Below are 25,470 nucleotides of genomic sequence, written 5' to 3' on the forward strand. Positions count from 1 at the left end.
GTATAGAGCCAATTACGGGGAGTCGTGGGGGTGGGTGGAGCAGTGAGAATCATCCAAGACGGCAAGCAGCCCTGACTTTGTCTGCATTTGGGGGGGGCTACAGGTCGATTTTCTTATTTTATGTGCAGATTGACATTCAACACCTTGTTCTCCAAGAGAGGAATAAGCTACATGTGGGTATTTAAAAGTTAACTGGTTATGAAGACAAGGCAGAGATAAACAAGTTCAATCCAATAGAACTACCCATCCCAAGCCTTGAACCCATGAGCAACCTGGACTTCAAGAATGTTTAACTATCCCAACGTCCCACCCCTCCGAAGAGGCCTGCTGCCCTCCCTTCTCTCCACCCACACCGTGAGGACCCCCTCAGGTGTCACTAGGGTTAGACCTCGATTCCAGCTCCAGTCTGGATCCAAGTCTGCTGCCTTGTGGCCTGGGAGGGGCGGGGGGGCATGGGTCTAGGAGTCTCTGTCTCCAGGAGAAGCAATGAGGCTTCTGAGCACAGCAGTCACTACAGGTGGGAATGCAAATGTGCTGCTCACGTGCCCGCCGGGGAAGGGTGAGGGATGGGGGCTGAAGGAGGGACGGGTACCTTAACTCCCGCCACACAGCAGGGAGTGAGAAGACACCTGGGCAGTACCTTCATTTATTTTCACATGCCAGTCTAGCCACCAAATAACATTCACCACAGATGAAACGTGAGGTGAAACTGTGGGCCAGGGTAGTAAAAATCCTCTTACAGCAGTTCTTTAGATTCATGCTCTCTTCAGATTAGAGACCCTTTGAGAATCTGCTGAAAGCTGTCGACCTTCTTATAGCTACTCAGGAACACAGAAGTGCACCTGGGTGCATGCACGCCTGCACGCACACACACACACGAGGTCCACGTTCGGAACCCTATCTTGTAGTTTATGAGACTTAGGCCAAATAAGAATCACAAACACAAAAAAAAGGGCCAGCGAAAGAAGTAAAATGCACTTGAAGTCCTTTGTCCCGAGGAAGAAACATTTTGACCACAAATGGAAAAGGAATGTGTGATTTCCATACTTCTTAATATCTTTGCAAATCATCCACTCAATATCAGGAAGAGGGGTTCCTTCAGCTGTGCATCTCACTGTCTGGCCCCCATTAGAGCCATGGTGGTCGTCGACCAAGTCCAGAATGGATGACGGAACTGCAAGAGGTGAAAAGAAATCAGAATTGAATGGTTCGTGTCCCAGAAGTTCTGGGAATTATGAAGTGGAATTCCACGAGTTCAGAACTTGTCCGCGTGACATTCAAACCTACAAATCAAGGAGCCACTGAGTCATGTGCACAGTAACACTCCAGTTTGGACAGACCCACTTGGGTAAGAGCATGGTCACATTTTCAGTGATTTGGCATTTGTGCCCTGTGGTGTTTTAAATCTGCAGTGAAGAAAGCAAAAAGCCCCTGTGGTTATTTGGCTTGAAAGGCAAGAAGGCTCTTAAAATTATATTATAGCTTGGGAATCATCTAATGGATTCATCTAAATGGTATAATCTAAAGCAGCATTTACCAAAGTGCATCTATGGGATATTATTAGGTTTTAAAGATTTTTTTTTAACCTGGGATCAAATAATTTAGAAATATGCTGATACTTGTATCACAGATTGACTTTGAGGGTCAAATGAGCCCACCTAAGACAGTATGTGGCCCAAGGTAGGTGAGTATGTTCTGAACCAGAATGTAAAGACTTGGGCACTCCTTTCTGGGAAGGGCCACTGTACAAGGTCTACAAGTAAAGCAAAGCAAAAAGGCCAAACGCTCTGGAACAATCTAAGGTCATCCAGACCAAAAAGCATCATGTCACTCTTCCCAGACCACAATGAGAAGCAGATGGTGAGGAAGCTAGTGGAGCCTAGGAATTCCCAAAGTATTCCAGACTAGCCTGGAACCTCCCAGAATTATGTGGATTTATAAGTCCAGCAAAGCTATCCCTGACATGTGACATCTACAGTCCCTGCTTCTCCCCTAAAAGGGCTGCTTTTCCCTCCACGACCTGGGGGAGAAGCGCCAGGCTCTCCTCGGGAGACTCTCAGTCACGCATCCACTGAGCTGGCATTATCTTTATACAGCCCTTACATACCTTGAGTTAAGAGTTCAAAAGTATAGCTCTTCACATCGTCTTCATTTTGAACTACAATAGTATAATGGCCGCTGTCTTCTTCCTTAGCTCGGATCAGTTTTAATTTGCTTCGATACCTTAAAAGAAAAGGACTTTGTTTCAGCAAGTTGTAGCCAAATAAATTCTAATCGTTAAGTAATAACCATATTCAATTCAAATTTTGTTTTTTGTAAAAAAGTAAAAACACCTTGTTTTCTTGTCCATATCATCGCTCTCTGGGATTTTTGATACACTTTCTACGCACTGAAGGTCTGAGTCATAGACGCTTAATTCTTAAACATAAGACGGGAAAACCTGAGATGAGCAATGGCTTATGTGGCTACAAGAGCAGTCAGCTCTGCTAAGGCCAGACTTCTGAATGGGAATAAACCCACCAACTTTCCTTTTTTTTTTTTAACCCTTGATTTTTACCTTTTAAAAAAATACTTGCTTCCCCTAAATATTCACCATTTGAGTGATTAGCCAAACAATGGAACATCCTTGGAAGAAAGAAGGAGGACACTGTCTCTGTATCGATCCGAAGAGGTCACTAGGGTATAAAATTCCTGCTTGCTTGTATTTGCTTTAAGAAACTCTGGAAGGTTTCATAAGAACCTAACATAACTAACAAAAGTATTCCCCTGGGGGTGGAGAGGAGGGGGTACCGAGGAACACGAGGACAGGAGTGGAATAAGGTTTCTTACAATGCACTGTCTTTAGCCTTGAATGATTTTAAAACACAGGATACATCTTAAAAACTAAATAAATTAGAGAAACATAGTCCTTCCTACTTCATTAATGGGAAGCTTCTCCAAAAGGTTTCTTACACATATAATGACATTTGGCCATGAGTATGTGTGTGTGTGCACGTGTGTGTGTGCATCTATAAAGTAATTGCCCATTTGACTGTCATTAACAAAACAGTACAGTGTGATAGGCTTCCCTGGTGGCGCAATGGTTAAGAATCTGCCTGCCAAGGCAGGGGACATGGGTTTGAGCCCTGGTCCGGGAAGATCCCACATGCCACAGAGCAACTAAGCCTGTGTGCCACAACTACTAAGTCTGCGCTCTAGAGCCCACGAGCCACAACTACTGAGCCCTCGCGCCTACAGCCCGTGCTCCGCAACGAAGAGTAGCCCCCGCTCGCCGCAACTAGAGAAAGCCCATGCACAGCAACAAAGACCCAACACAGCCAAAAATAAAAATAAATAAATAAACAAATTTATAATTTAAAAAAAAAACAGGGGCTTCCCTGGTGGCGCAGTGGTTGAGAATCCGCCTGCTAATGCAGGTGACACGGGTTCGAGCCCTGGTCTGGGAGGACCCCACATGCCGTGGAGCAACTAGGCCCGTGAGCCACAACTACTGAGCCTGCGCGTCTGGAGCCTGTGCTCTGCAACAAGAGAGGCCGCGATAGTGAGAGGCCCGCGCACCGCGATGAAGAGTGGCCCCCGCTTGCCACAACTAGAGAAAGCCCTCGCACAGGAACGAAGACCCAACACAGCCAAAAATAAATAAATAAATAAATAAATAATAAATAAATAAATAAAAATAAAAAAATTAAAAAAAATTAAAGAAAAACAGTACAGTGTGGAACTGTGAGTGAAAAAAAGGTGGAGTGAGAGGAAGAGCACTGGTCATGAAGGGAGGAGACCTGGGGCATGACTGAACCTCTCCATGCCTCAGGTTCCTTATGTGTAGCATTGGAAAGCTGTATGCAAGTGTCATTTTGAGAATTAATTACATGAAATCATCTATAGGAAAGCATTTCAGAGGCTCCAAAATACCCTGCTAATGTAGAGTCTTCTAGCCCAAGACGCCAGGTGCTGGGACCTGTGACGAGAGCATGCTGGGCTGGCTTTCCCTCTGCCACACCACACTGGACACACTCTGGAATAGACTTCTTTAGAGTCCCCTTACCACCCCTGGCTGCCAATGACCAGACAGTCTTTTGTCGTTCATTTCCTGCACTTGTTCAGCCAAGGAAGCTGGTGGATCCACTAGTTTTTGGGGTTTTTTTAAATTTATTTATTTTATTTATTTATTTTTGGCTCTGTTGGGTTTCCGTTGCTACGCGTGGGCTTTCTCTAGTTGCGGTGAGCGAGGGTTACTCTTCGTTGCGGTGCGCAGGCTTCTCATTGTGGTGGCTTCTCTTGTTGCAGAGCACGGGCTCTAGGCACACGGGTTCAGTAGTTGTGGCTTGCGGGCTCTAGAGCGCAGGCTCAGTAGTTGTGGCGCACGGGCTTAGTTGCTCCGCAGCATGTGGGATCTTCCCGGACCAGGGCTTGAACCCGTATCCCTGCATTGGCAGGCGGACTCTTAACCACTGTGCCACCAGGGAAGCCCGGATTCACTAGTTTTAAGTTAAGCCAGACACCCCTCCATCATATGCATCCTATGTTCCCTTGCCCATCATGGGGACCAGATGTGCTGCAGGAACTCTCGAAGCACCTGAACAGGCCACTCTCCTGGACCACTAAGCTGACGACCGCTGTCTGGCCATCGCTATTTACTGTAGCTTGCAGACAGCCCTCAGACGGGTGTCTCAAGTGTTGGCTGTGCCAGGATCACCCTATTCCTCTCTGGCCTCACAGCCTAGTGGAAAGTTGGGCACTGCCCACCTCTTTGTGCACCTCCATTTCGTGTCATCAGAAAGCCTTCCAGATTCAGTATCCCACTTCTTTTTCCATCACTGTTCCACAGAGGTTTCCACGACCATTTTCCCAGATGTCACTTCTCAATTACACATGGAATTTAGTTCAGAAAGAAGAAAGCGAATCCTGAGGTTAAGCAAACTGATGAGAGAGGGGTTCTGTCTTCTCTTCTTCCCTGAAGGCTTGAAATAGAGGACTGTGTCTCCCTGGGATGGTTTCTGACAAAGGTGCAGGGCTGGATTAGCTGAGCCCTTCAAGAGGTACCTTCTACTCCTAAATTCTAATCAGAGCTTAAAACTGCAAGAGACCTCAAAATATCATCTGGTCCAGTTCCTCGCCTTGAAGGACACAAGGTATTATTAACCCTACATTATAGATGGGAAAACTGAGGCTGAAGGGTGACTTACCCAAAACTCCACCACTGGTTAAGAGATGACAGCAGTCTCCCGACTCCTCAGAGGGCAGGGATCCAAACTGTTCACTGTATGTCTTCTCCTAACCACATTTAACCAGACACTACTCTTATTTCCCATGGAGGCCTCACTGGGGCAAATGCGTTTCAAATGAAGCCAGCAATGTTTTGTTTCATGTAGGTTTATGTGCTAATTGCCCTGGAACTGTAATCACCATACAAGTGGGTCCAATTTTACTTTCTTTCCTCCATCCCTTGCTGAATCCAGGAACGTATCTTTCATTGGGAGCAGAGATTTTCAGTTCTTCTTTTTCTCGTTTGATCATAAACTTACCAACATACTATTACTGCATTGCAGTGTTATCGGGAAAGGTACTTGATTTCCACTATCTCCTATTTCTGACTGCTAAATTTTCTACATGGACTCTTGGTTTGGGTTGTAAGACACGCACAAACCTCAGTCTATCTAGGAATACACAATAAAAAGAAAAGGCATACTCAGGAAGGGTGTTTCTTTACCTTATTTCCTGAATCTTTTCTATGTCAGTGGTGATCTCCGTGAGATTCTCAATCAGAGTCAGGTTGTCCTTCAGCCAGGCTATCCTGGGAGGGGGGTAGGCCTGCACGTCCACCACAAAATGTTTGACTTCATGCAGGTTGACAGCTTCCAACGGGCTGAAGTTGGGTTTGATTTCAATAAACCCTTTCTCTGTACGGGGAAAAGTTTCCATTAAACAATGATTACCGCATAGTGGATCCCCGAGCAGCACAGCCGATGGACATTTTAGAAAGCAGAACATACCATGCACAGAAATGGTGACTTTCTTCATTTCTTTGACCTCCTTGGTGGCCTGGCGGGCAGCACATTCGTAATCTCCGCTATCTTTCACCGTGGCCTCGGGGACCATCAGAGTGTACACCAATTTGATGGACGGGACCTTGGTTTCCTCCAGCATTGTGATGCCTTTGCCTTTCTACAGAAAAAGGGGAGGAAAACCGACTTTAACAAGCTAGCTCCTAAGAGTGACCCCTCACGTAAGCTACGGACTCTGGGTGATAATGATGCACCGATATGGGTTCACGGATTGTAACAAGTGTACCGCCCTGTGGGGATGTGATGGGGGAGGTTGCTCTCGTGTGAGCCCAGGAGCTATGCAAGAAATCTCAGTACTTTCGCCTCAATTTTGCTGTGAACTTAAAACTGCCCTAAAAAATAAAGTCTAATTAAAAAAAGGGTTTTTTTTAAGCTCACTCCTTTGAAAATCCTGTTTTAAAAAGATATTTAATGATATAGACAGGTGTTTGTGCTATACTGCCACAGGAAAAATACGTAACAAAGTACTATTTAAAGTATAGTAGCTATTAATTATTACATTTATAAAGTATTTAAAGGATTTATCTCCCTAAAATTTTAATGGGGGTGTTCTGGGAAGTGACTTTTCCTGTTTCTCTAAATTTTATGAAGTTACAACAATAAGCCTACATTATTTTTAATATCAAACAAAAATATGATTTATAAACCAATACTTTGATTATATATTTTGGGGCCAAACAGCACATAGTTTGGTTTCAAGGGGAAAAAAAATTTATCTCCAATAAATGAAATGTTTCTGTTTTAAGGGTTAAAGGCAATCAGGTATGAACAGAAAAATCAGATAGCTTTACATTTCAGCGAAGATATATATATATATATATATATATATATATATATATATATATATATATATATAGGTCTATGAATGTCTCTTCAATACATGAGGTTTATAAGGCAATATGTAAAAATGCCCAACTTCCAATCAGATGCCCTGGAGAGAAAGGAAAGGGGCAGCAAAAGCATGGGGGAGAGAAATGGATAAAAGAAGAGATACTAGAGACTTCCCTGGTGGCGCAGTGGTTAAGAGTCCGCCTGTCAATGCAGGGGACACGGGTTCGAGCCCTGGTCTGGGAAGGTCCCACATGCCGTGGAGCAACTAGGCCCGTGCAGCACAACTACTGAGCCTGCGCTCTAGAGCCCGTGAGCCACAACTGCTGAGGCCCATGCGCCTGGAGCCCGTGCTCCTCAGCGGAGGAGGTCACAAGGAGAAACCTGCGCACCGCAACAAAGAGTAGACTGCGTTCGCCACAACCAGAGAAAGCCCATGCGCAGCAACGAAGACCCAACGTAGACAAAAATAAAAATAAATAAATTTATTAAAAAAAAGAAGAGATACTATAAAATGCCAAAAAAAGAGCAAGGAGCCAAAATTTGCAAACTAGGAGTGAAGGGGGAAAAAAAGCATGTATATACATATATGTTTTTTGTTCTCCATGAGGCCCCTGCATTAAACACTGTTAATTGTTTCTGCGTGGGACCATCACAGCCTTTCACAATGGTTCACATACATTTACCACAATGCATTAGAATGAATGAGACCCAGGATTAACATATACGCACCGCTATATATAAAACAGGAAAACAACAAGGACCTACTGTATAGCACAGGGAACTATACTCAAAATCTTATAATAACCTATAATGGAAAAGAATCTGAAAAAGAATATATGTATGTATAACTGAATCCGTTTACTGTACACGAAACTAACACCACACTGTAAATTAACTATACTTCAATTAAAAAAAAAAAAACAGAATGAATGAGACCCTATGTGTAAATCCCCAGGGATCAGAGATGGCATGGTGGCTCCCCTTCCCCACTTCCATCTCCACTCCTCCCTCCTTCTCCCTCTTTCTGTACATGGGCCAGCTTTTAACAGAGTGCTTGGGATTTGGCAAACATCATTAAATCTTTGTTGAATGACTCAAGTTATGCCTGTTCACTGAAGAAAACCATGCAAAGAAAGACCAGGCAGGCAGGAGGCAGAAGTATCATGGGTGTCCATAAAGCAGAAATAGAAGGGGGCAGGCAATCAACATTATCAAATGCCTCAAAACCCAAAGGCATGAGAGCCAAGAAAAGGAGAATTCATGACTCTCTCAGCAATCAGCAAATTTTAAAATCCATTCATTTTTTAATTTTTTTGGTTGTTATCTTGTAGCCATAGAACCTTCCGGTTTCTTTCATACTTATGAGAAAAAGGGCTCAGTGGGAAATATCTATGCATTCTGTCCAGCTGTCATCATCTCAGACTCTCCCATTGCTCCAAGAGCCATGAAGTCATCTGGTCAGTGAGCAGCTTAGAGATGGGAAGCTGAGGTCTAGAGGAGGTCAGTGCCATGCCCCATCAGCGATGGGTCTTTGGACCCCTCCTGTACTCCATTCCATGCCACCAGGGGCCGTGAGGGTACCTACCACTTGTCCAGGGTAAGTCCACTGAAGGTCCACAACCTCATTGTTAAAGACGGCGCAGGTGACCACAATCGATTCCCCTGCCTTATATACAGTTTTAAGAGCTTCCATTTCCAGATCAAGTTCTGATGTTGCTATTTCAAAAAAGAACAAACACAAGGACCTAAATATCCACAGTATAGTTAGGATCTTATAAGGTTTGGGCTTTTTTAAGATGACCCTGAAAAGTAATTTGCAAACCACCTTGATCAAGACAAAATATTGAAAATCTCAGAAGCCTTGATTTGCGTTGACATACATAATTTGGCACAAAATAAGACACACACACACATACACACGCAGAACAATAACAATAGTAAAAATAAACTCCAATTAAACAGAAGACCACATTTGAACCGGCAAGCATTTGGGTTAATTACAACTGCAGCCACCTTTATTGATGGATGTACTCAGCCTTTACTGACCTGCACTCCCCTATAGGCACTAGTTCCCACCCCATCGCTTATTCTCCTCTTCTCTCCCACTCTGCTCCCCAGGTATTCTCAGCACTTCGAGAACCTAGCACAGAGCCAGGCATAAAATAAGCCCTTCACAAAAGTTAAATGGCACGTTCTCGCTAACGCCACACCTACACGTAAGTGTTCGATAAATCTGTTGCCCCAAGCATGGTTTATACTTTCCCATTTGCATTAACCACTCGCATCAAAGGGATGAAGTCGACAACCACCAGCTTTTCTCAAAATCAAAACCACTTTTCTTAAGTTACTAAAATTAACCTAGGGGTCCAACCCCCACAGGTGTGTGTTTGTTGTTAGGGCCTTTGTAGTCAGGAATGTGACTAAACAGTAAGAGGCTTATGCAAGAAAAGAATTCCTTAGAGTATTTTGAAGTCAACTGATGAAACACAAAATCTTACAGGGGTAGGAAAGCTTTTGCCTTTGGTATTGCTAAGCTTCGTACTGTTACAGCCACAGAAGTCAGCTTAACATTGTACGGTAAGGGTGGGATCCTAAGTTCCCATATCAGAATTTGGGGTCTCCCATCACCAGGGACTAAGATTAAAAAAAAAAAAAAACCTACATGCATCTGACTGTTTTGCCTGTAACTCTTATTTTAAGAAGGAGGGAGAGGGCACAAGTACCTTTTAAAGCATAAACATTGAATGGGATGGTCTGGAACTTCTTCCCCCTGACGGTGGCCTCGCAGATATAGGGTCCGACAGTGAAGGTTCCATTAAAGCCTTGTCTGCTGTCATAGGAGGCGTGCACCACCCCGTCACTGCTGAGTAAGATCACTGGTGTCTCAGGATCAGTCGTTCGACAAGGAATGATGGCAGAATCATCGTCCTCCACGATGACCAAGTAATCTGTCATTCCTAGAGGTACGAAGGCGACATCTGGGTCTGAGGTTTGAAAAAGAAAGAAAAACATGTTAGGGATTAATTTCATCTTTACACATACATGCAGAAAAATTATTCCTTTGCCATTAATCAAATTCAAAGGTATGAATTTTACCTTCACACATATATATAGAAGTGTCACCCCACTGACATTAATCATCATAAAAGCTAGAAGGTTCATACTTTTTAAAGTATGAACAATACCAAATTGCCTATACCCTCATAAAAAATACTGATGATAAATATAAATATTAGTCAGGATTGAGGTAAGAATTTAAACAACTACTAAAAACAACAAAAAATGGACAACAAAATAATCAGGTCTGTTCAAAACATGAGAAAATACTTATAATTTTTAAATTATGCAATGCTTTTGACAATGCTTATGGCCTATAGTCAGTATTACTGAAAAGGAGTACAGAAACCTACCTATTAAAAAAAATGACTCTCAAATAATAAATAAAATGTATAATCCCATAGCTTGAGAATTTCCTTTTCAAAAGAAAACCAGCTACTTAAGCTACTACGGTAAGAAGTACTGAGAGTCTCAAGCATCAGTTTCGCAAAGGATGTGCAACTCTTCATAATTGCAAACAAGATCTCTGACAATGCAGGGCCTAGCCGGCTGATGTCTGTGCTGGGGCAAGGGAGGAACAAGAAGAACCTTTGGACTGGTTATTCCCCAGCAGTCCAGTGGTTAGAACTCCTCACTCTCACTGCCAAGGGCCCAGGGTTCGATCCCTGGTCGGGGAACTAAAATCCCGCAAGCTGCACAGCACAGCCAAAAAAAAAAAAAGAAGAATCTTTGGGCAATCTTAGGCAGATCAAAACTCCAAGACCCAGGGACCTTTAACAAACCCGCCTTCCTACCATTGTCTTCACAACGGGAGAGGGGGGCGGTATTTATGGTGGGAATGACGGGTGACATTCTAAATACCTACCCTTTTTGAAACATTTTTTTTTTTGATTGTTAGGAGGGAAGGCTGATATAGATAAGAGTGTCAGAACAGAAGTGAAGAGGGTCTAGATCCATGGAGCACCCACTGTTACAGAAGGCAGGAAGAGGAGCCAATTTTAAAAACTTGAAAAGACAGAAAGGTATGAAGATACACTTCTGAAAGCCCCTTACTCTACCTCTGCTAAAATGACACGGATGGCAAGAGCTGTAAATGGTTTATATGTTGGTTTATTTGAAACCAAGTACTCTTTAATTCACCCATCCATATATTAAAATTGCCATGACTTGAATTTGTGTTTAGAGTTCCAAATTCTTGAACTCTGTTAGCAAAGATTCCAGTAAACAAAGCTGCAAGTTAATTTCAGGTTAAAATGTACAGTTTGATATCCATTACACATCAGCCAGAGCTTCCTTTAAAATGCAAGTCTCCGCTACCATCATGTGTTACCTATGCAATGTTTAAATAACATGGTGATCCTTCTTTTAACAACTGTCCTTGGAAGAAGCCAATATATACAAATACTGGTACAGATATAGATACAGGTACAGATATAGACATAGATCATTACAAAGGAGTACCCAGGCAATGCTAGGAGGGTGGTAGACCAAATGCATCTCAAGCTCACGGCTAAGGCTAGTTAATTAGGGTGCTGTGGGAAAGCACCACACCTTCCTCCAGCAACGGGGCCTGGCTCTGAAATCCATCACAACCCTAGGCCATGCCCTCCAGAGATGCTTCCAGACAATGAGTGTGTGGAACAGGGGTTCCTTAGCCTGGAGGACTCCCCAGCTTTCTTTGCCCAGAGGTCTAGTACTCATCTACCCCACCTTCCTTCCCACTCTCCTTCATTCAGGGTCACACTTACAATGCAGGCAGACAGTTCTCCCAGCCTCTGCTGGATCCCTCCCCATTTTCTCTCATAAGCCTCTCTCCTAGTAAAACCCTTACATACTTAATCCCACCTTACTCCTATCCTGGCATGTGCTTCTTGGAGGACAAGAGACAACATCAACCTGAATGTTTATTAAAAAGAAAAAAATCTATTCCAACTCATCAAGAGTAAATACAGGCGCACCTCGGTGTATTGCACTTTGCTTTATTGCGCTTCGCAGATACTGAATTTTTTTACAAATTGAAGGTTTGTGGCAACACTGCATCAAGAAAATCTCTCAGTGCCATTTTTTCCAACAGCATTCACTCAGTCTGTGTCTCTGTGTCACATATTAGTAATTCTTGCAGTATTTCAAACTTTTTCATTGTTATTATCTTTGTTACAGTGATCTGTGATCAGCGATATTTGATGTTACTATTGCAAAAAGATTACAGCTCACTGAAGGCTCAGATGATGGTATTTCTAGGAATAAAATATTTTAAACTTACGGTATGTACATTGTTTTTTTAAGACATAATGCTATTGCACACCTAATAGGCTACAGTATAATTCAAACGTAACTTTTATATCCACTGGAAAACCAAAAAAGATTTGTGTGACTCGCTTTATTGTGATATTGGCTTTAATGTGGGGGTCAGGAACCAAACCTGTAACATCTCCAAGGTATGCCTGTATATGTTTTATTGAATTTAAGAAATAGCATGGTTATTTGGAAACTATTATAATGATCTATGAGCAAGTCCAACGTAAGGCCTACCTAATTACTTTGTGGCCCCAGCACTTAGCAGTGCCTGTCACACAAAGCATACACAGTAAATATTTGTTGAACTTGATCAAACTGAATAGAAATGAGTACATTTCATATATCTCAAAAATAACTAAATTTCCTTGTCAATTGCATTATTATGAATTTTCATCAAATCTTTAACCGTGGTCATTTTTAAGTCTTTTGTCATTTACAGACAGTTCTGGGTGTACTCTGATGCTTTTGCAAAAATGTTCCTATAAAAGGGTTTCATCTTCAAGGAATTCATGGAAAAAACTCTGACAAGTACAGGTTTCTGGTAACTGACTGTACTGCTGAACTGAATGAATAAGCATTTTCAGAACTCTAATGGAAAACTGATGAATTCATAAAAGTGCTAACAAAAGATCAAGATGAAAAAAAAAATTAATTACATGGGACTGAGTGAACTGATGAGGATGATTATAATTTTTGTGACTTTCTGTTTGAATAAAAAAAAAAAAATCCCACAAGGACTCAGAGGCAAAAAATATACAAATCAATTATCACTGCAAAGTAAAGGAGCTGTTAGAGTGGAGGATTACTGGACTGAATGTCAATATTATGACATAGTATGAGTGTGTTTCGTGTTTGGTAATTGCAATCATTGTTGCTTTTGTTGTGGTCGTCCATTTACAATGCTTGGTGCCAGTTTATTTATCTCTTGTAAAAATAAAATACAGTGTGTGTGGAAAAAAAAAATACTGAACGTAGCAAAACATATGTAGTCAGTTATTAATGAGTTGATCTCATTCAGGCAGGTAAGGAAAAAAAAAAAAAGAAATGAGTACATTTCAGACATTCTGCACAATGCCAATAAAAGATGCCACAATGACAATGATTTTCAAAACTTAATACAGTTCCAAAATATTAACAGTGAGTATTTCTAGATGACAGCATGACAAATGATCTTGATTTAAGTTTGTGTGTTTGCCTATAGTTTTCAAATTTTCTCCGATGAAAATTTATTATTTTTATACTTTTAAAAACTCTCACACAATTAACAGGAGAGACGGGACGACGATAAGCTTGGTCCAGGGGACCCAGGCAACTCACCTGGCACATAGATGTAAATGCGTCTGCCCTCGATCTCGCTTTCTTCCAACTGCGTGTGGTTGTAATAGCAAGTGTACAGCCCTGTGTGGGCCGCCGAGGCACTGACCACTTCCAGCACCGTCACAAAAAGGCCACTGTTGTTCTCCTCGTTTCTGATTTCCACATTGGGGTTCTCTTCTTCAGACATGGGGTACTGCCAGCTCACTTCACTCTCCCCAAAGCATCTCAGAGAAAAGGATGAATTCAGCTGCACAACCCTCTCGTTTTCATTGGGCAGGATGGAGGGTAATGAAAGCTGGCAGAGGATGAGGCTCGGCCCTGTAAAAGGAAACATGCTCTGAATAGGATGCGGTCCAAAAGGACGGTCTCACCCAGAGCAGCTTCTATGAACAATGACCATTTCTACGCAAAAATCCGTTAGCCTGGATGCCCGTGAAAGGCCCCCCATTATAACAGCACCGCATCTGCTGAGAGCAGCAAATGCTCCTAAGGCCTCAATAGCCCCTGGATTCACCCCTCCAAACACTCCAATGGATAGAGGACGTCTGACTCCAACTCCATATTTTAGACTCTTATGTGTGACCATGAAATATCCCAAGATAGCATAAGCTCAAGCACACATGCGTTCTTTACTGTGGACAGGGAACGCAGACAGTAGTAAAGACACAAGGCAGATTCGTGCTCAAGAAGTATGCATCTTCTGTTCCTCTCAAACCTCTGGCGTGCCTCCTCTCTAATGACTTCCAGAAACCAAAGCAGGAGGATGTGGATTTCAATTCAAAAAGAATAGTCAAGCCCAAGAGCAAAAACTCTTAAGTTCATCTTAGAACTAAAATGTCAGTTTAGCTTCCTCTGTCTATAAAACTGGTAGAAGAGATATTATGACTTAATTAATTATTCATTAATGTTCTCTAACCTCCCTCTGAGCCTGGTGTGGGAATCCCACCCAACTTCAGTATGTGTCCACTGTGATTGGTCAGCTTTGTTAACAGGGAAGTGGTAAGTACACCTGGGTCACTATCCTGCAGATGGGGAATACTGAGTGGACTTCAGAACTCCTAAATCACTGATAATGCTCAGTTCTACCATATCCATCTAGGTAAGACCTAAAGAGACTAATAGGCTTAAGTTAACTCCTCAGACTAGAAAAACACTGGCGTCATGGTGAACATCTGCAATTTATAAATATCTGGATGAAAACTAAGAAAGTCCAATAAATATTTCAACAAATGGCCCCAATGGCATCCTCCTGTTGGAAAAGAGTTAGTAAGCTTCCCCAAGAGTCAAATAGTCTATTAATTCGATTTCAAGGCCAAAGGTGATTCTAAGATTTTGTAGCAATTAAAGCATCTTCCACTTAAGACAGGTATAACTTTAGACAGGTATGATTTTCTAGATGAGAATTTTCCATTATTTGTTTCCTTTGAGCATTCTTGAATTTCCCTGATCCACCTCTACTGGAAACCCATGTCCCAGGAAACGGAAGAGGGCGGTGGGCAAATTTAGACTATTCTTCCTAACAATATTTCAACGCCATGATTACACATATAAAGAACATTCTTTTTGAATTGGAATTAGTGCAATACAGCAGAGGGAACTGAAGGTTTGTGGTCATTCTAGATAATGTCCCATAGGTTTCTACTTCTCTTTACTCTTTTGGACTGTTTGCAGTATGCACAGTATAGGTCATATACCCACAGAGCACAGAACTTAGGGAAAAAAAAAAGATTTCCCCTAGGACAATGAGCTCAGATAGGCCTGGGATCCATACCTGTGAGGAGACAGCCTAAGACCAGGAGTGCCCAATGGGAAGTCCCCATAGTTCTGGAAAACTGAAAAAGTCAAAAGTCAAACAGAAACAATATTAGTCAATAAAACAATCCGTGAGCCTAGTTCTCTTTGCGCTTTGCACTATGGAAAATGTTTTTTTTTCTTTTTTTAGTTATTAAATTGCCTTTTTATTTATTTTTTTTTTGAATTTTATTTTATTTATTTTTTTATACAGCAGGTTCTTATTAGTCATCAATTTTATGTTAACAGCATCATTTTAGTCAACAACATCCTGGTTTAAGATTCACAGTTAAAACAGTAAGGTGCCTAAGAAGCAGAAATCAGATGGCCTTGTGCGGCCCCAAGATCATGACAGGAGCCATCTGAAGCCAAAACCCTTTTTGATTGCCTGCAGCTTTCAAATTCCAAAACGTCTCACTTTATTGTCTTGGAATATGTCCAAACGTACAGAAGAATGGTTCCTCTTAAACCATTTAAATAAAGATTGCGAAAAACAAATAAACACATGTATTTACTCAACTTCTAAACTTGAGCTGTTTTCACTCAAAATGCGTTGTCATTTGCTTCGTGTTTCGCTAACAGAAAATACTTGGTCACATCCTCGGTAACTTTTGTAAAAGATGTTTGGGCTGCCAACAAATACCTTAATACTTAAGAGCCATTCTGGTATAGACGTTTTACAAGTTGCACTAACCCAGTGTCACTTAGAGGATGTCATAGGCAGGCCTGTACCAGGCTCAGGCCTGGGCCCCCAGCCCAAGTTCTCCCAGGACCTGTTACATTCACAGTCAAGCTAAACAAGGCACAGAAAAGCCGAGGGCACAGGCATGGAAGGAGGATCAGTAAAGGAAGTGAAAAAGGGAGAGGAAGTGTGAGAGAAAAGTGTGGCTAAATTCTTGTGTTTCAGGGATGCAGTAAACCACAGGATAAAATTCAATGGATGATTCGTTTTCACACAGGTACCTGTACCTGCAAAAGCAAAGTTCTCCACCCTGATTTCCTGCAACAAATTCTAGGGAATGGAAGAGAAGTAGAGAGAGAGAGACACTGAAACTGAATGTCCCTAAGACAAAACAGGGAAAAGCAGTGGGCAAGAAAGGGGGGATAAGGAAAATTAACAGAGGGAAAAATGAAAAGAAGGACCCAAATTGCCCTGCAGTAAAACCACTGAAAAATCCATTCTGGTCCACCCTCTGAAAAGGCCCCTCTCCTTTATCCTTTTCTTTCCATGCACACCCCCCAAATTTTATTATCTCCCCCTTCACTTCCCACATGAAGTCACTGAGAAAGTGATCTTCCTGAAGTCGACCACGATGAGCTTGCAGGTATTGGGGCTGCTGAGCACCCAAGTTTCCATTAAAGAGGCTCCACTGAGGGGCCTGGGCAGGGGCGCAAGCTTCAAGATGACCTATGAAAATCACCTCAGCCTTGGCCTGGGAGGTACTGGGTCTCTGAGTTGCTCAAAACCCCAACTCATGCAATGGAAATGAGTTCATGGGACTTAATTTGTTCCATCACTGACTTTGATGTGTGTACATGATTCCTGAGTAAGCTGTCTAAAAAACAAAACAAGAGAAGAAATTCATGTATGCCCGTGTTTAGCCCTTGTTTTCTTCTTCTTTTTTTTTTTTTTTTTGGTTGCAGAGGATCCAGTTGATAATAACCTAGTAGTTTTTGGTGGAGCCTGAGAGCTTCATCACGTATTCTTGCTTGGAAGTGGCAACTGGCCTACCTGCAGACATCAGATTTCTGCCCTATTCAATTCTACCAGTTAAATGGAGGAGGAAGAAAGACAGAGTGAAAGATGGAATGCTGGTAACAGTGAGTGGGCTGGACAGGAAAAAAATGATAATTCTGTTTTCTCCAAAGCAGGAACGAGAAACCAATATTTATTAAGCCAAAGTTGTCATGTGTATGCCATGTTTGTTAATAATAACCCTGTGAAATATCTGATTTTAAAAAGTGCCGCTTGAGGCTCAGAGAGGTTTAGCAAATGACCCCAAATCACACTGTTGGTGGTAAAGCCAGGATTCTAACACCACGTCTGTGTAATGCAAAAAACACGCTCTCTGCAATCCACCATATGTTCTCTCTCAAGGGAAGGTCAGTGTTTCAACCCTCTGTGCTCCCTCCACCCCCAACTATTTCCTAACGCAAACTGGGGCCCTGCTTTCCTCCTCTGCTCACTGCCGCAGTGAGAGCAGCACAATGTGCTGTGACCCCAAATGCAATTTGCACAATGCCAGCTGGCTGATGGCTTCCAAGGATCCTGGCGTGTGCCCAGGGATGCAGGGTCTCCTCACTGCTGCGGTGACGGGCACAGCGGGCCCCAGAGCCAGGCTGGCCAGACTGATTTACCACAATTAGCAGTAACGGCCTGTGTGTTTGTACATATAAATATCAGCCTCCCACTGATAATCCACTTAGCAAACTTCAAAGGAGCCCTCCAGAGCCAGCTTGATGTCTTGGGTTTTATCACATTTATATCCTGCATTCCTTTAGCTGGGCTTGCCAATGATGCATCTTTAAAGCATTCCCGAGCTTAAGAGAGGGGCTCACTGCTTTTACAGCGCAGGCTCTGAGGAGCGTTTTGCCCTGGCCAGGCCCCACCATGCTTCCTTCTGTGCATCCAGATATGGGGGACCCGATGCCAGGGGGGATTACTTACTGACATACAAAGTGGGCAATGAAAACAGGGCCTCAGAGCAAGCGATAATGATACAAATACTGAAAATCAACATGTTTTTACTTATGATTTCAACCTCCCTTCTCTGATAAGAGTGGTCCCCTGGCTAGAAATCTAGGCATATTTGTGAAGTTTCGTGTCATTACTCGTCTGTAACTCAGACAATTTACTCGTGAATAATTGCAGACTGTTAGCCCTACAGGGAGGTAATGGAAAACAACTGGAAAGAACGGAGGCTTCCCTTCCTATTGGCCCTGGAGTGAGAATCTCTAGGAGTCATGTTGCTATTTCCAGGGCTTTTCTACCCTGGGAGTAAATGTTCATCCTTAATCGGTAACTCCTATCCTAGAGCTCATCCAAAAGTCGGACATGCAAATATAAGTAACTGAGGTTACAGATTCAGAGAGACACAGCATGTTATGAGTCAGCAAGAATAAATCACTTTGCAAGGAGGAAGAATGGATTTCATCCAAAAAACATTTTTTTTAATCATAATCATTTCTCTCATGCCAGCCGTGTGCTGGACTTCAGTCTCAGTCCTCTATACTCACAACTCGTTGCCACAGGTTAGAGAAACGACTGGAGAAAAGAGATCTCTTCCATGTTCACTCTCAGACAAATGAGTGTGGTCTCTCCTCCCACCCCCCATTCTCTGGTCCTTCATTCCTTCTCTCAGAAGATACGATAGAAATGGCATTAAAGCAGGCTCTGATCCCACATCTGACACCTAGGCCACCTCTCTGAATCTCAGTCTCTTCTGTAAACCAGGACTAAGAACACCTGACTTGCTGGCTTGCTTTACTGCGTTATTATAAAGACTAAGTTCTATAGTTTAATTGAAAGGGCTTCAGAAACTGCAGCTGTTAGTTTTCATACTGCCTCTTTTTCTGCAGGCTCCAAAAATGTTTTAGATGAGAGGGACATCAGAGGGGCTACTGCAGCTTCTACTTACTGAGACAGTCAGGCCCCAGAGGCCACTTGACTGGCCCTGTACCACCTGCGCAGTGGAGAATCAGATCTGAACTCGCATGTGGTGAAGCCTGGTGTAGTTATCACGACTGTTTCAAGTTGAACCAACAAATACAGTCATGTAAACAGAGAAACAAATCTGTTTGCAGCCACTATTCTTTCTCTTTAACAGGTTGTCATCTCTGTCCCTGCAAACAGAAGCAAAGAGCCATTAACTATGACTCTACAGTCAAAAACAACATGCTAAGCTAGAGAGTAAACAGAGGGCAAGCAATGCAAGGGCACTATGTCCAGAAGAGAGAGCATGGCATTCTTCTCACAAAGCCAGAGAGCTGGCTTCCGGATCACCAGCTGCTCAATGCATCCCGCTGCAGAGCCACTGAATACTGAATTTCACCCCACCCTGGCATGATTAGAGGCCACAGAAGACTTTCTCACAGTCCCAAAAGCCACTGATGACTTCAAGATTCAGATTTCCGAGGTTCAGTTAATTTCAGCTCTCTTCAGTTAATTCTAACTGTGAAAATTACATGTGCTGCTTTTTCCCTGCGACAAATGTTCTTGTAACCTCAGCCCAGGCAATCCAAATGCTGGTCTACCCTGGTGGCAACTTCAGCGAGGGTGTGTTTACTGGGATCTGCACCTCACCAGAGCCTGTTTTACTGTTTTTATCTCCTTGAGTTCCATTAGACATTCCAGTGATGGGCGGGGGCTGCAGTATTTTTACATGGGAACATTTTATGGGACCATCTGAGCTCATAAACTTTTCTGCTCTCCTGCACCAGATATTTAACCACGGGAGACTACAATGTCACTTCCTTTTGATTGTCACCAAACTGGTGTGACACCTAATGGGACAACCTTAGGTGTAGCAGCTTGTAGTATACTTGATCTCACCAAGTCTCCAACACTAGGGCTTCACTGTAAAAGGAAATGCAAATAACCCACCTATCTTCTTCACAGGTCTGCTCTGATAATCAGATGTGGTAGGTCAGCACTTTGCTCATTAGGTAAATACAAAGGATTAACAACTAAGGCGAAAGACTTCCCAGAAGTCCATAAAATAAATGTTGTCAGCCCAATGATTCTTGCAACTTCACAGAAAAAGAAAACTTGGTCCTACCGGGTGGAAAATGCATCTTCCTGGTGCCACGACTCGCTTAGAATATCCGCGAAGCCCATTCTCGCAAAGGGTCGTTGGAGTTCTCAAGTAAAACCAGCAGGTGGCAGTATTGGTCCAACGGACAGGCAGTCCGGCTTTCGCCAGGACTCAGATGCTGCTACAAGTTCTGTGCCAAAATGTCCCAAATCTTAACTTCCAATCTCTTATTTTATTGGGTTGTACATTTAGGTTTCGTGGTGACCTCAGCTCAAAGCCCGCAGAATAGAAACAGGAATAGGGTAACTGTCTGCGAAATGGCTTAAAGTTCCGCGGAGCCCCAGGAGAATTCGCTGAAGGCCAGACATCACCACCACCACCACCATCACCATCACCCCTGCCAGAGGGTCGGCCGAGGAGACTGAGCTTCGGGAGCCAGGAAAATGGCGCTGCCATCCCAGGTCGCAAAGGTTTAGAAAGTTCAGCAGGAAAAGCCACTCGGGAGGAGGTCGGGCGGTTCAGGGTTTTGTTTCGCCAACGCTCTCCCCACCTTGCAGTTTCCGCCCGCTCAGGGGAGGGAGACCACCTGGGCAGCGCTAGGTGGGGGTCCCGACGCCGTGGCCGGGCCCGCGCTGCCCAATCTGTTCGCATGCCACTGTCACCCCTCGTAAACCCCCCGGCGGGGGCCGCGACGGCCGCGCAGCCCGGGAACTGCGGGCTGATTGGAAACGACTGTTCCCATTGCACAATAACGCAGGGTCGTAAAACAAACAGCAGGAGGCCGCCTGCGCGGCAGGAGAACTTTCGAGGGGCTTGACACCGCCCCCGCAAGAGCGCCCAGGACTTTACATCCTCCGCTTCTCCCACATTTAATGACTATGACGTCCCTACCCTTATACCCAAACCCGTAGACCTCCGCCTCTCTCGCCCACCCAGCGCCATTCGGGCACACAAAGTGCCTGCGAGGCGTCAATCTGAGGCCTCCAGGAGGGGGCAAGGTGACTGAGGTTAGTCTCCCCTGGGTCTCAGCGCTGCGCTCCGACCCGGCGGCTGCGCGGACCGCCGGAGGCTGGCGGAGAGCCGGACTGCGAGCCGGACGCCCGCTAGAGGGCGCGGTAGCCCCGAGAATCTTACCCGGCTAGCTCCTCGCTCCCGCCGGCCGCTCTGGCTCCGGGTCCCCGACAGCGCAGCGGGGACCGCTGCTCGCCCACCTTCGCCGGGGTGGTTCCGCGCTGGCACCGTCCGGCCTCCGGCCCCGCCACGCCCACACGAACACCGAGAGGGCCGCTCCCCCTCCCGCTGGTCCACCTCCTCGGCAGCTCAGTCACCCCGGCGCTGGGGGCAACGACCGCTCGCTCCCAGGTTTAGCGCCCGCGTCCGCCGCTGCGCCCCAGGCACGACGTTAGGCGTTCGCATTGTTTTCGGCTGAGACCTGAGAGGGGGCTGGACGGGGTGGAGGGAGAAGGACCGGGTGGGTTTAGGGTTACAGTCGCGCGCTAGCGCCTCCTATGGGCCGGAAAGCGCCACGGCCGCGGACAGCTGCTCGCAGAGAAGGCCGCCGTGGCTGCGCCTCCTGCGCTTTTAAGAACCCAGCCTTTCCCCAGTGTCCCCCTTGCCCGACGCTTGCTCAGCCGAGGCTGCCCTGAGCACACAAGCGCCGCCTGCGCCTCTCGCTCCCCTTTCGCGGGGAAGGGGAAGACTGCAATAGGCGGGGAAGGAAGCACCCTGATTCCGAGGTCGTCCATCCCCTACAATCTACTTTTCCAACGGATCCCTGCCTCACTGTTCAGTTTAAAACAAAAGGAAATGCCACCGAACCACTACAGCAAAAGACAAGCACCGGCAGAGCCTGGACTAGAGTGTTGTGGGGAAAAGCAATTTGCCCCGACTCTGCCTCCCGCGCTCGAGGCAAGACCACAAACCTTACCCCCCGCCTCGCGTACCCCGCTGGCTGATGCTGCGCGCGGACCCCGTAAGACCAGACGCAAGGGAGGCTGAGAGCCGTACCTTTCGGCGACCGGGCAAGCTTTTAGCTTTCCCCTCTGAATTGCCACTTTTCCATCAACAACATGTAACCCTATCGCAGCTCCCCGGAGGCCAGAGGGAGTCCCACCCACCGGGGTCTGCAGGAAGGCGCCGGTCACCACGTCCCCAGGATGTGTCCCGGCACTGCGCGCCGCCCACGGCCGGTCCCCAGGAGGCACAAAACGGGCCCGCCTCGGCGCCAGACGCGTTTGCAGCTGGAAAGCCCGGCCCGATGCCCCTCCCCCTACACCCCTCCCCAGTCCGTGTCCCCGGAGGAAAGCGGACCTGGGCCCGGGAGCCAAGGCTCCGTTTCGAGTCCCTCTCGGCCTAAAGGCTGGTGCAAGGGCCGAGGGGCAGCTGAGGGCTCCTTCCTGGTGCCTTCTCCCACGTCGTCTATCTCCCACTCGCCACCACCCCTCGCTCTTGGGACTCCAATCCTGGAGTCCAGCTACACTTGGGTCAAACCAAAAGCAAGACTGTCCAAGAGCCCGAAGCAGGGACTCACCAGGGTGTCAGTGAGGCTGGTCGGGCCCTCGCCTGTCGGGGAGTGGAGGAAGGGCCCCCTTTACCGTAAGGACTGTGGAGAGGAGAAAGGCAAGAGAGAAGGAAAAGAGGGGAGCAAAGCAGCAGCACCAGGGCCTGGGTCGGTCAGATGGAGGTGGAGATTGGGGATGGGAGGGAATGTGAAAACCAGAGCCAGAGCGGCAACAAATGAGGTGCTCACGTCCCGGGGGCCCCTTTCTCCCCTCCAGCGGCCCCGGGGCTCGCCGGTCTCTGGGGTGTTAGTCCGGTGAGCTGTGCGGCTGGTTGTCGTGCCCCGTTTGCCCCGGATGTCTCTCCCTGCTCTGAAAAGCTGCCTAGTTCTGTTCGAGAGCGACCGCGGCGAGGCGAGGCGGTCCAAAACGTTGAGCAATTCGGTTGCGGAGCCAAAAAGCCATTTCCCACACAGCGAAGCCAGGGGCTTTTCCAGGCGGCCGGGCCGGGCGCGGGGCAGTCCGGACCTGATAAGGGTCATTCACGCTCCCTCTCCAGCCCCAGTTTGCCTCTCACCCTTGGAGATGGATTTAAGTGGCAAGTTCTTCCAGGCACTCTTTCTATACATCCTGGGGTCCTAGCAGGGCTGGGGGAGCAAAGTGCGGGGGAGGCGCTCTGGCGGTGGGAGAGACAGCGAACCGACAGCCCCTCGCTTCCTCCACGGCTGAGACGCTTGGCCAGGCTACTGGCAGCTCCTTCACACCTGGCCAGGCGGCCGGGGTTCCTGGCCCCCTCAGACAGCGGTACTCCGGTCAAGCCACATTCCCTCTCACTCTGAGCTGGCCGAGACCCTTTCCGACCTGAACCGCTCATCCCAGTTGTTTCCTAACCAAGTGGACGCCGCCCGCTCCCCTGGCGCTGCCTGGAGAAGTTAATCTCACGTATAAAAGCCGATTTCCATGGGGATAGACGGTGGAAGAAGGAGGGGCGCGAGGAGAGAGCTCCGAGGCGGGCAGAGACTCTGGCCGGCGCAGGGAGTGGAACAGAAACAGGGACACTGGAGAGGGTGAAGCACGGGCGGCGAGTGCCACGCATCCCCGCGCGGAAAGGGGCATGCGAGGGGGGTGCAGGGTCCGGGTGCCCCGAGGGAGGTAGTTCGCCTCCCATCTTCCTGTCTTACCTGGGAACCAAGTCTCTCCGTTACGAGTTGTCCCTAACTTCCCCCACAAGAAGTTCTCCACTTTCTTGGCGACCTTCCTTCTTTCCTTCCTGCGGCCGGGACTGGGCAGGAGCAGAGCCCCGGGCTTTGCATAAACGGTTCGACCGAGGAAGGGGGCGCGCAGAGATTGGTGGGGGTGGGGACCACCGCGCACAATGAGGGCCCCTTGGAGCGCAGTTCGAAATTCCTCAAATCCCAGTTGCTGGAATGCGAGGCGACGATGACTTCTTCACTCGGGGCCAAATGTGTTTGTCATTACTCCAGACCGCCTGCCTGCCTGCCCTGGCCGCCGTCGCCCCCGCGCTAGAGCGCGCAACCAGAGCGCACTGCGGGGCTGGCGCCCGCTCTCCCTCGCACTTCACTGATCCCACAAACCTCCTAGGAGCTCCCCAAACCCTCGCCCAAATCCGCGCCTCCTCTGCTTGTCTCGCAGCCGCCAAGGCTGTGCTGAGTCTGGCCCCGGCTCGCACCGGGCGCAGCGCCGTCCAGTAATTACGCGCCCTGGGTCAGCGCCATGTGCACCCGGCGGGCACCCAAGGTCCGGCCCTCTCCAGCCGAGCCTTTCACGCCTCCCCTCCCCTCAACCCCTTCCGCGCCCCACTCCGCGCTCTTCTCTCCCCACCTCCCTCGGTCCACCGGCCGCGCTCCACACCACCCGCTACAGCGCTGTCGCGCCAAACCGCGGGCGAGGAATGAAAACACTCGTTAAAAACCTGTCGCCTTCCAGGACCCAATGCCAGGAAGAGGGCAAACACCTCTGCCCCAACTCCCAGCATTACTAGGTGCTAGTCACAGTATACAGGAATACCACCCCCCATCCCAAAAGAAACCTCAAAAATGTAACCCTAAACAATTTCTTTGGGAGGCCATAGAGTTGTTAGAAAAACACTGCTTTTAAAAATAGGTCTGGAAAATGTGTTTTTTTTTTAATGCCTAGACTTTCGAACTCTATAGTTATCTTTCCTCCAAGTGAAGTTTATTCAAAATAAATTACTCTCTGGACACACAACTAGAACTCAACTCCAATTTTTTTTTTTTCTGATCGCCCAAACTTTAAGTGAAGTTACTTCACTTCTTGTAGCCCAAAGGGCCTGATTTAGGGACTTCTCTTAGAAACAAAAATCCTTTTTCTCCTCCCTTACCTTCTCCTCCTATGTCAATTCGCAATGAAAATCCTACATATGGAGCAAAAAATGTGTCCACGGCCTTCAGTCGTCTCCTGTAGTCCCCTCCTCTGTTTCTCTCACTCTAGGTCCAACCGTAATGGGCTCAAAAACCGCGTTTTGTAATTGATTCAATGTTATAGTCCATCCTTCTAAAACTAATCATTTGCTCTAAGTAAATAGCTGTCAGGAAATGAAGGCCCCCCCTCCCCTTGGCCTCTTCAAAATAAGAGTTTCCCTCGAACTCCGTGCGCTCTGAATCTTCCAGCCTCCAGATTGCGCCTTCGCTTTTCGCTCTTACGCAATCAGGGGGTCCAGCCCCAACCTCCAGACTTCGACAACAACTGGGGGGCGGGAAGAAGCAGACCAGATGGGGTGGGGGGGGGGGTGGAAGGGGGAGGTGTGGATGCTCTGCCGGGAAAGAGGTTCGCGAAAATACAAACGGCCCATCATTTCCAGAATGAGTTTGCCTCCTG

The 25,470-nt window shown here is 46.4% G+C and overlaps 1 protein-coding gene across 4 annotated transcripts in view; it reads right to left on the reverse strand.

Annotated features, from left to right (window-relative positions):
* Positions 1 to 25,141, reverse strand: part of PDGFRA (platelet derived growth factor receptor alpha) — a 45,556-nt gene extending 20,415 nt beyond the window's left edge. The window contains exons 1-9 of one of the 4 annotated variants that reach the window (XM_036851969.1): positions 24,974 to 25,141; positions 15,340 to 15,400; positions 13,569 to 13,886; positions 9,620 to 9,880; positions 8,482 to 8,612; positions 5,994 to 6,165; positions 5,711 to 5,900; positions 2,108 to 2,223; positions 1,048 to 1,174 (exon numbers count right to left, since the gene is read on the reverse strand). In XM_036851969.1, coding sequence (XP_036707864.1) covers positions 1,048 to 1,174; positions 2,108 to 2,223; positions 5,711 to 5,900; positions 5,994 to 6,165; positions 8,482 to 8,612; positions 9,620 to 9,880; positions 13,569 to 13,886; positions 15,340 to 15,388 — 1,364 coding nt within the window. In that variant the 5' untranslated portion in view covers positions 15,389 to 15,400; positions 24,974 to 25,141. Of the gene's footprint in view, positions 1 to 1,047; positions 1,175 to 2,107; positions 2,224 to 5,710; positions 5,901 to 5,993; positions 6,166 to 8,481; positions 8,613 to 9,619; positions 9,881 to 13,568; positions 13,887 to 15,339; positions 15,401 to 21,247; positions 21,557 to 22,120; positions 22,143 to 23,792; positions 24,223 to 24,973 lie in introns of those variants that run through there. The other 3 variants (XM_036851971.1, XM_036851972.1, XM_036851970.1) reach the window with 3 other exon arrangements.
* Between the last annotated feature and the right edge of the window lie 329 nt (positions 25,142 to 25,470).

This window comes from Balaenoptera musculus, chromosome 5 (assembly GCF_009873245.2).
Source record: "Balaenoptera musculus isolate JJ_BM4_2016_0621 chromosome 5, mBalMus1.pri.v3, whole genome shotgun sequence".
Taxonomy (NCBI): domain Eukaryota; kingdom Metazoa; phylum Chordata; class Mammalia; order Artiodactyla; family Balaenopteridae; genus Balaenoptera; species Balaenoptera musculus.